An 11,246-nucleotide genomic window follows, 5' to 3' on the forward strand; every position below is an offset into this window, starting at 1 on the left:
TATGTCTACATACACTATTATTATGTCTCTACTAAATTCAGATCTATGCTACATGTTAGCATGGTCTTGTTTTTAATTTCTGAAAAACTGACATTTTTAGACCTAAACTTAAGATGATTTCATTTTAGACTCTTTGAAACTTTTTGTGCACCAGAACTAAACCTGGAGGAAAATCTTTAATGTTAAAATGAGCTAAAAGTAAAAATAAAAAACACAAATATTTCTGTATTTTTAAAATTTATGCTACATATATTAGCATGGTCTTGTTTTTAATGTGTGAAAAATGTGAATCTTTCATCCTAAAATGAGCAGAAAAGAGAAAAATGAAGAGCAGCAGTCTTGGTGGTTTGTTTCCTTTTATTCCCCAATAAACGTCTTTACAAATGTTCTCAGACGATGACAGCATGCCTCATCTCAAGGCCGAACCGAAGGCCACACAAAGGACACTTGGAAAACAACAGAGTCCATGTTTACAGAAAATAAAAAGAAGAAGAAGAAGAACTGGTCTGATTCACGCTCCACGACTTTCACACCGTTTTCTGAAGCTCTTCAGGGGGAAACATTCACACCGGGATCAAATCAGTGAAGAGTACAAATCCTGCCGACACAATAAATAGATTCCAGAACAAAAAAAAAAAAAAAAAACACACTCTGCAGACGTACTAAATCCTCGACACGTTCATTTAATAAAAAAAAAAGAAGAAGAAATTAACTGTTACTGCGAGTATTTAATTTGTAAAACCAAATCGACGGACCTTTATTTGGAGGTTTCCCCAAAACTTTCAGTCACTCGACGACCAAATTAAAAACAGTAAAATTAAACACGATGAGAGACGTGGTTCAGTTCCTCTAATAAAAACAGCAGCGGCGGCGGCGGCAGACCGGAGGAATGTAGCCGAGTCAAAGAGCGACGACGACCTGCTTCTGATATTTGTGATCAGGAATCAACACAAATATTATTTCACAGTATGATGACCAATTTATTGTGAGAAACTGAGGGGAGCACGTTACGTACAGCTGTGAGAGTGTGTGTTGGTGTGTGTGGGTAAAACCGGCGTGATGAAGTCGATGATTCTGGAGGATCTGAGGAGGAAGAGGAGGAGGAAGAGGGGGGGGGGGGTGAAGGCGGGGTTCAGCCCTTCTTCTCCTCCAGCGTCTTGTGCAGCTCGTCGGCGTCTTCGGCCGTCTTGACCCGGATGAGGAGCGGGACGGGGCTGCTGGGGTTCTTGTCGTCCACCGGCGGATTCGGGACGCACACGATCATCACGTTGTTCTTCCCGACCCGGGAGCACGGCATGGATGACGGAACCATGATGTTCAGCAGGATGTTTCCTGACGAGGAGGAGAGACGGACGACGGTTATCAATCAGGCTCATTAATAATCATATCATCTACTGTGATCAGAAAATAACCTGTGAAGTTATCAGCAAAAAAGGGAAGAGAATCCTCAAACAAAAACCAACATAGATCTACAAATTTCTCCGTAAGAGTCTGACCTTTAGTTTAATCGTCTAGTTTTTAGACGTTCCTTTAAGGACAGAATCAGAACGCTATTTTTTTTTTTTTTTACATTTACTGCAGTCAGAGGTTTTAATCAGTCCCTCCAGGAAAATTCAGCCAATCCCAGTGAATTTTGTCCAACTTCACAACTTATCTGAAAATTTGGCCAATCACTGTAGTTTCCACGAGTTCCAGCAGACGGAAACACCTGAAAACTTTACACCATGTATCGCAATGTTTTAGAAAAGCTGCTGTGAAATCAGACATTTTTATGCTGCAACGATCTCCAGAAAGGACTGATGAATTCATGAATTTAACTCCAGTAACAGATGAGACTGAAGTTTCTCTGTTTGAATAAAGACGTGATCTGATGTCAAAATCATGTTCACGAGAAAAGACAGATGAGAAGTTTTGAACTGAGCCATGCTGCTCTTTAAAAAACTGACTGTTTAATCTAAAATATGTCAGAAAAAAATGAACAATTTGCACAATAAGGTAAGAAAATCATATTGTGATATTTTTTGCATTATAATTTTTACTTTTTACTTTTTAAAGAACTATTAAAATCATGATGATCTGCACCAAACAAACTTTATTAAAAAACATCTTAATGTCAGAATCTAACTGACTCGTCTGAAGGAAACTCGTCGTCTCCTGATCTCACGTTTGGTTCTTTAACAGTTTTAACAACCAAACTGTAAAAACACTGAGAATCTTTTTATGTAACCAGAGGAAACTGAACTGAACCCGTTCTGTTTACATGCACGATTGAACCTCCACTGAACTTCTAATGATTGGATTTAAGACATTTTATCACTTTAAGGTCTTTAAGTTCCACAGTTTGTGAAGCGTTAGTTCTTGAGTTTGACCAGCAGGTGGTGCTGTTTGATCACAGCTCAGTCTGAAGTCTGATCTGATGGAACACAGAAGAAGAAAAAACGCCCCTCTTCTCTTTCTGCTCAGATTTTACTGAAACACTTTTGAATATTGATGTGATTTTTAAATGATTCATCACCTGCAGACAAGGACGATGTGCAGCAACAACATCTGTCTCTTTCTTATTTTAAGTTTTTAAATCGTGTTATAAATCAAAAATAAATCATAAAATAAATAAATACATCTGTGCAAATTTTGTTTAGAGGCCTGGTGGGATCAAACACTGTTCTTCATTACGAGCAGCTTCCTCCTCCTCAGATCAGAACAAATGTTTTATTTAGAAACTCCCGCCATCTTTTCTCCTAAAATCTTCTCTTAAAAATGCTGCGTTTAGTTCAAATCAACCTGCAGTTCAACTCAAGACATTTTTCACGCTGATTTCTGGCAAATCAAATATTAATTTTCAGCCCCTCGTCGCCCTTGAAGCAGATTAGACTTTTGGTTTTTACCCAGGTTGGTGTCGGCGCGAACGATCATCTGAGTTTTTCCCTCCTCCAGCTGTTTGAGGTGCAGCGTTCCAACTCCTTTCTCCTTGAACTCTGAGTCCTTCTTGTAGAACAGTTTACACCTGACAGGAACAAACACACACGTCTTAGTTCTGATATTCATAAAGAGAAAAACAGTTTAATGATCAGAAGAAACTCCAGCTTCAGTACTGAAGAAATTTACGTCTGACAGTTAAAATCAATTATGTTGGTTCATAAACATTCAGACGTACTTCTTCGAGTAGAAAGCGTCGTCCTCTTTCACCTCTTTGACCTCAGGTTTGGGCGGCTCCTCCGACTCTTCGTCTCCGTTCTCGTCTGCAAAAAGAAAAACAACATTTTATGAAATGAAACGAGAAACAATGATCAGACTGTCAGGTGACTTTAGTGGTCTGTGATTTCAGAAGTGGACGTCAGAGAAAAATCTGAACGGAAAAACAAGGACCCTGATTTTTAGACATCGGATCAGAGCTGAAACAAATTTAATCAGCATTACTTTTGATAATCAATTCATTTTATGTAAAAATCACCTCAGTTGTGAATAAATCTAAATAAGGTTTTGGACTGAAGGACAAACAAAAACAAGCAGTTTGAATACAGTTTACTGTCAGAGAGGAGTAAAGAAACCAGGAAAAATTCACATTTAAGAAGCTGTAATCAGAGAATTTGGATTTCTTTTCTTTTAAAAAAAAATGTGTTCAAATCCATTAATCAATTCTCAAAACAGTTGGCGATTAATTAAATTATCTAGGTTAGTTTGGAGCCCTGATCTATAACTGCTGTAAACGTTTGTCTAAATGTCCTCAGTCATCATCATCAAATTTTAAAACCTGATTTACTGATTCCAGATCAGAATAACAGTGAGCAGGTTAAAACTCATCAACAGAATATTCATTCTAATTTATTATTATCTCATTGGGCAAACTTACAGTCAGTGACATTAAAATATTCCTCATTTTTCTGGAGACTGCCTGGAACCCCTTAGGGACCCCGGACCACAGATTGAGAAACGCCGGTTTAAAGTTGTTTTTTTAAGCAAAAATGCCCCAGACTAATTTCATTGCATCTTTTTTTTTTCTATGATTGTAAACTGAATATCTTTAGCTTTGTAACTATCTGACTGGTGTTTAGGTGCATCAGACATTTTTAACTTTTTCTTGATATGTTAAAGACAAAATAATCAACAGATTCATCCAGAATATAATCCACAAATAATCTTCACTTGCAGCTCTGATTATTACACCTTCCTAACGTCCTGTATTTGATTTCTGCTGATTACAAACACTTGAGAATTTATCACTAGTCAAGATTTATGCACCAGAGCTACGACCATTAATCAATTATTAGTCTCCAACTATTTTGATGATTGTTTCGAGTCTTTTTCAACTTCAAAAAAATGTCAAAATTCTCTGATTTCAGTTTCTTAAATGTGAAAATTTTCTGGTTTCTTTACTCCTCTCTAACAGTAAACTGAATATTTTTGGGTTGAGGACAAAACGAGACATTTGAGGACGTCATCTTGGACTTTGAGAAACAATGATTAACAATTTTTGAATCCTATCTGAAATGACGAAACAATTAATTGAGAAAATAATCAACAGATTAATTGATCATGAAAATAATCATTAGTTCCAGTTCTCTTACACACATCAACAAGACTCTATACTGACCAGTTTAGCTGCTTCAAATTCCTTATAATTTAAAATATAATACATTTAGATTTGACAAAACTCAGAGTTTGTCATTTCTTACCAGATCAAACAAGCTGAAGTCATTTTACTCACTTTTACACAGATTGAAATGTCGGCAACTATTTTGGTAACTGACTTATGATTTGAAAAGCAAAAAAAAATGTACGTTCCTCAAATGTGAAGATTTCCTGTTTTTGTTTTTAATCACAATCTGAACTGATTTCGACATCTGAAGACGCCACTCTGTACTCTGGGAATTCATGCCGCACATTTTGAACTTATTTCTGGCGTGTAATGAACAGTGAACATTTTTATCTAACAGTTCAATTTCCTGATTAATAAAGTCATGAAAACTCAACTTTCTTGAGCTAAAAGTGAGTCTTTAAAAGTCTTAACTTGTCCAACCAGCAGTCCAAAACATTTATTTTTACATATTAGAAAAACAAGCAGGAACTGATTCACAGATTATAAAAATAGTTGCAGATTAAGTTTTCTTTGGATTGACTGGTAGTTGGAGCTCTGAATCAATTAATCAGTGAAGTATTGAGCAGAATCATTGATATTGAAGCTCTTCTGCTTCCTGAAGAGTAAAATCTGAATGATAAGATGACAGAAGTGTCTCTCAGCTGTCTGTCTCTACATGTCAGGACATGAGGACAGTCTGTGGCAGCGTACCTGCGGGCCGAGCGTCCTCGGACTTCGTCCCACTGAAGGACAGCGGTGCTGCAGATGCAGGAGCTCCGAACAGGGAGGTCTGGCTGGAGGAGGCGCTGGAGGAGAAGGAGAAGCTGGGGGGAGTCGTTTTGGACCCTAAGGAGCCAAGGACCGAGCTGTCCACCTTCTGCCCGAAGTTAAACGTGACACCAGCGCTGGTCGGAGCGGCGGCGGTGGAGTCTTCTGTCGTTTTTTTGCCAAAGGAGAACAAAGCGGCGGCCGGAGCTGAAGCCGGAGCCGCCGAGCTGCTGCTGCTGGAGGAGGAAGATGAGGGAGCAGGAGGAGGAGGGGTGGCTGTGGCTGGCAGCATCCCTCCCTGCTGCTGCTGCTTCTCCTCGGAGCCTCCGTCGGCAGCAGCAGCGGCGGCGGCTCCATACTGCCGTTCGATGCTCGCCAGGTGCCGCTCATAATCCCTGAAGATGGGGTTGAGGTCGCACAGCGGGTTGTCGTTCACGTGCTTGGTGATCCAGTCCCGCACCGAGCAGTTCAGAGCCGTCAGCTGCCGGCTGTACTCCTTGTTGCTGCCGCTGCCGCAGGAGCTCGAGCTTTGAGTCAGGCTCAGGGTGGAGCCATTGGTCTGCTTGGCCGTGATGTCAGTGGAGGAGGGGCCGTTGAACGTCAGACCTGAGACGACGGAGGGAGAAAACGTCAGTGTGACAGGAGCTGGAGGAGAAACGAGGAGACTGAGAGACCCCTCCCCCTCCACTGCGGCCCCCCCACCATCCTGCCCTGCAGCAACACACACACACACACACACACACACACACACACACACACACACACACACACACACACACACACACACACACACACACAGAGATTCAGCTCCATTACACTCAAATAGCAGAGCCGCAGCCTGAACAATGGGGCAGGTTTTCAGCTCCGTTTCATGTCAACAGTCGAGTGAAACGACGTTTCATCAGAGAGCTCGACCCCAAACACAAGTCAGAGGATCTGAAATCAGGTCACAGTCCGGTTTAAACAAACAGCCGCTCTGCTGTCCGACTGCAGTCAACACACAGCAAGGACGGACACACAACGTTAAAACATTATATTATTATTGTTCAGCTAATAAAAACAGAAATAATGCTGCTGCTGTGATGCTGAGAGCTTCAGGTCACTGTTCAGCAGTCCAAGTTATTCTAATGTAAATGAGCAGAACCAGTTTGGCTTTAATTAACTTACAGATTTAAACGCTGACTCGAGGTTATAATTGTCTCAAGCACATTTACAATGATTATTAAATCTATTTTTTTCTTTAGACCTGGACTGAATAAGGCTGCATGATGTGGGCACAATATTTCAAATGTAGATTATTCAAAATAAGTATTTAATTACATTTGAGTATTTTATCATTTGTATTTGGCTGGGCAGAAAACAATAAGATGGATTTTGCAACAAATATACTAAGGGCTTGTATTTGAAACACTAAAATACATCAATTTTTCCGTTGTTTTTTTTGTCCTCACTCAAAAATACTGGAACTATTCAATACAGCCGTTTCCTTCTGCAGCTTTAACCATGAAATCTAAGCCATGACCTCCATGAATACAGACAGTTTAATAAAGGGAGGAGAGTAAATTAGGTCACTACTTCTGCAATCTGCAGCACCTATGACGGCACAACACTGGCACACTGTGACCACGTCATGGTCCACCTGATCCTCACAGACGGGCACAAATTAAATCTGTCCATAAACAAAACAAACGCACACATGATCAGTCTCACTCTCCTCAGCTGGTTCAGTCACTGCAAACAACAACAACAACAACAACAGCTCTCCTCAAACCCTTCACCACAGACCGAGCTCAGTGTAATGTACACTCTCTGTCTCTCTCATCAGCATCATAAACTTGTCACACTTAAGCAGCGAGACTTTAACAGACAAGCAACAACTCCTCCGGACCTGCAGCGGTTGTTCTGCCTGTCTGACCAGCAGTTGTTCCCTGATGAGTAATGAATCTTATAATAGACGGACACTTGTGACTCATAATGAGATTAAAATAATAATTAAATATCGTCTCCTCACCAGGTGTAGCAGTGGATGTTGCAGCAGGAGCTGAGAAACCTCCGAATGACGGCGTGATGCTGTTTCCATTGGTCAGACCGCTGAGGCCCTTAAAGCCGCCACCGTTCCCAAAACCAGAGAACGCAGGCGTGGTCGAGCCGCCGCTCGCTGCCGACGTGCTCAAAGAAAACCCTTTAAAACCTTTGAATGCTCCACTGCTCTCACCCTGAAACAAAGAAAACAATTTGCAAATTAACTAAACGCTGTGTGGGTTTACAACGACTGATAGTTAGATTTATCTAAAAATTATTCTCAGAACTCTGAACAAAAGATCGTTTAATTTATGGGTTTTACCTCTCCTCCAATATTTCTGCGTTTGGCCTTTTTAATTGCCCGGTTCTTCAACACATCGTCACTTGCAACTGAAAACGTCCCGGCCTGATGAAGGACATTTAGTTACAGGTTAATACATCACCATCATCCAAATCTGACAACACTGGAATATTTCAAACATCACAGTTGAGTTTCAAAACAGAAATTCTGGTTTTATTGAGTAAAAAGCTGAGAACTGCACATCATCTTTGGTTTTGGGAAACTCTGATCCACATTTTTCATCATTTTAAAACAAATAACTATTAATTGATTAATCAAGAAAACAACTGACTGATTATTCAACTACCTGTTGCACCCTTAAATATTTCTGTCAACCACCTGCTTCTGTCTGACTTTGTTTTGTGCTTCTGTGTTCATGTGAGACTCACCTCCTCTCCCTCCTCCTCCTGATCCCAGTTCCTGTCCGTTAGCTCTTTATCAGCAATCCTCTTCGCCATCCCACCTGATCTGTAACACAGGGCGAGAAGGAGCACAGTTAACTCAACAGGCCAAACATCTCACATATATAGTTCAGCAGGACTGGGTCACACAGATATTCACAAAATAACCTGCACAATGAGCATTCAAACAATGACAAGATGTGTACGTTTTCAGTGTGCCAGGCTGGATTGAGTAAAGTCCTTTAATGCCACTTTCTAATTCTGCTCCATTACACTACAGAGGGAAATATTAGAGATGCACAATGTGAAATTTTTCAGCTGATAACTGATAATCACCTGCTTCTCATGGCTGATACTGATAACGATCACATTTTCTATTTTAAAAAAACAAAGAAACAAAAAAAAAAACTTCATATAACCTGAATTTGATGTACACCTGAAGGTTACAAAAGTTAAGCCCAAATGTCTGGTTGGTTAATATGCCAAATACACCATATGAATTATCTAAAATAAAATTAACATTTAAAGTGAATTACTTGAAATTCTTTTCTATTCAACATTGACGTTAGCAGTTGACTTAAATGAATGACATTAACTGGCACATCTCACCAAGTGGAACTATCCACGGTACTGAAAAGAGCACTGGGGGATTAAATGTTAAATTTTCATTTAACCTTGTTGTCTTGCTGTAGATGATCTTATTTTATGTGTCGAGATTAGGGAAAGACAAAGGAATGAACTTGATAGCTATTTAAAAAATGTGCAGTAGGTGCAGCTGCAGCTGCATTAACCATCAAAAAAGTCTAATGTAAACTCTGATTACAGCAAAAACAAGAAAATATTCATTTTAAGTTAAATTTCAAGTTAATCAGAAATCTTCATTAATACACTCTGGCTTCATGGTTCCTACACCATTTCAAATTTCTATACCAAACGGTAGATTTTTCTGACCATATTTGACATATAGTTTTCTTTTTCAATATACAATCCTTTGCCAACCAGGCTTTTTAATTGGGATTGTGATGCCAGCCCTTGGAAAACTTTTACACACTGAGGCTGCAAGTTAAGACGTTTCACCATAAAACATCTCTGACCAAGTAAACTAACCAGTGTGTTATCTGTACTCCTATTATTTTCCCTTAAAATGTTGGATAAGTAATATTTTATTGTAATTCCAAACATATTTTTAGTCTCTTTTACAAACAAGAACCAAAAATGTGTTGCAGTTGAGGTTAATTTATTTAATTTTCAAGACATCTGTGCAGGCATACTCACTGTGTCCATGGAAACAACAATAAAGCAGCGATAAAGGTTTCATTATGCAGAAAAGATGGTCTGTTTACTTTTGTGATAATTACATCAATGTACAACTCAGCCTGTGGGGAAAATAATTAAAGTGCTTTGACACAATCTGACAAAACAGATATTACTATAGCAGACATTCATCAGCTATAATTTTATTATAAAAATACTAAATAATAATGTAAATTTCCTGTTCACTGCTCCAATATTGGTCGTGCGTCCCTATTTAACGCCATTTCCTTTAAAGACCAAGGACTTAATTGAGAAAACAGACAGGCAGGCAGGTAAACAAACAGCCAAAGTTACACAAATCACATAACAAATGAGGTAGGTCAGCAACAAATTACAATAAAAAGCCATAAACAATAACATAACAAAAGATTTGGACCACAAGATAAGTAATGTTGGCATATTCCACAATAACCCTGGCCTGTAACTAACAGACTGAACATTAACTAGTAGTTAGTGGAGGTGATTCATTTCTCAGTACTGAAAGGAGCCTCAACATCCTGTCTGTGAACACATCAGTTGCCTTCAGTGTCGGTGTGGTCTAAGAATATTCTGGACCTCGTATACCAGTGTGTAACATTATAACATCTCTTTCAGCCTAGTAAGGTGATGATGTGACATTTAAAGAGCCGGACAATCAGTCAAATCAACCAATCCTGTAGACTATAACTTAAGGTAGATAACTGTTACCTAGCTTAACGTTAGGTAGCTCTTTTCTCCTTCCTAACCTCAGGAAGAGACGCTAACTAACGTTTCAGTCAGATTAAACGTTAACCGATAAAATAGTTACACGGTAAAGGCGGTGAAAAGTTTTAAAATATGTTCATTCATGTGTCGATCATCCCTCCTCAGGATGTTAGCCGGTAAGCTAACGGCAGGTTCACGGTGGCATTAAGGCTAACTGCCGGCCGGGCCCATATATTAGCAGCTAATGCTAACAGCTAACGTCATTTTAAATACCGCCTGAATGCTAACATTAGCTGCTCACACAGATTGTATGCTAACATTAGCCCTTCAGTAAAACCTGATAGTTAATGCTTAATGAATCTGAGGTTGACGAACCTTTAGTGGAATGTGAATTCCTCTCTCAGCCTCTGAATGATGCTCTCACAGACCGTGTTCAGATTTTAGCTAACTGACCACCTTCATAGGTAACAGACCGCTGTGTTTTGAACGAGACTCTCACGCCGCCATTTTACACAGCGCTATATCCGCATGGGTTCGCGCGCCCCACCTTTTTGCTCATGCGCAACAGACAAAGCGTGCCCTTTACCTTGGGAGTTGTAGTCTACACCAATCGACTTTTTTTTTCTAATAAAAGAACAGGGAGGGATGACGATTTTTTGCGTAATATTTTGATTATGGGTAAATTTTCTATACACAAATGTAGAGTTGAAAAGTTGCTCTAACTTCTGTCTAACTTAAAAATGACTGAAGCTTGAAATTTCAGAATTACCAACATTTTAATTATTTTTAATATATATATAATATTATATATTATATTTTAATATATAATTAGTATTTGAATTAGTTCCAATTCTTCAGTTTTCCTTTTTGATTTATGCTGTTTGAAATATTTAATTGAGTTGTTTACTACTACTACTACTACTACTAATAATAATAATAATGATAATAATAATAATAATACATATAAAATAAAAAATACATAATAAAATAAAAAATAAAATAGAATTAGGCTTTAAATAAAAGTGACTGTGATGGATAGTAGGGAAAACTTTTACCCAAGTTCTGCACTAAGGGGGAAATTCAGTAAATTACTGATTTTGTCAAAGGAGTTTGGTGTCTTTGAAAATATGGTTTCACATAA

The 11,246-nt window shown here is 38.9% G+C and overlaps 1 protein-coding gene across 1 annotated transcript; it reads right to left on the reverse strand.

The window, feature by feature from the left end:
• Window positions 1-337: 337 nt before the first annotated feature.
• Window positions 338-10,638, reverse strand: nup50 (nucleoporin 50). Its single transcript, XM_084711179.1, has 8 exons — window positions 10,481-10,638; window positions 8,096-8,174; window positions 7,689-7,772; window positions 7,356-7,560; window positions 5,288-5,950; window positions 3,155-3,239; window positions 2,886-3,004; window positions 338-1,332 (listed from the first exon to the last, which is right to left on the reverse strand). The coding sequence occupies exons 2-8, from the start codon at window positions 8,162-8,164 to the stop codon at window positions 1,133-1,135; spliced, it is 1,425 nt and encodes a 474-aa protein (XP_084567305.1). The 5' UTR covers window positions 8,165-8,174; window positions 10,481-10,638; the 3' UTR covers window positions 338-1,132.
• Between the last annotated feature and the right edge of the window lie 608 nt (window positions 10,639-11,246).

The sequence above is a fragment of the Lutjanus erythropterus genome, chromosome 22 (genome assembly GCF_056507025.1).
Source record: "Lutjanus erythropterus isolate fLutEry1 chromosome 22, fLutEry1.hap2, whole genome shotgun sequence".
NCBI lineage: Eukaryota > Metazoa > Chordata > Actinopteri > Lutjaniformes > Lutjanidae > Lutjanus > Lutjanus erythropterus.

Excerpts from the sequence above, each read along its gene's own strand:
- nup50 (XM_084711179.1), bottom strand. The coding sequence starts at position 8,164 with ATGGCGAAGAGGATTGCTGATAAAGAGCTAACGGACAGGAACTGGGAT. Across the intron at positions 7,773-8,095 it reads AGGAGGAGGAGGGAGAGGAG|GCCGGGACGTTTTCAGTTGC; the intron begins GTGAGTCTCACA and ends GTCCTTCATCAG. Across the intron at positions 7,561-7,688 it reads GCAGAAATATTGGAGGAGAG|GGTGAGAGCAGTGGAGCATT; the intron begins GTAAAACCCATA and ends TCTTTGTTTCAG.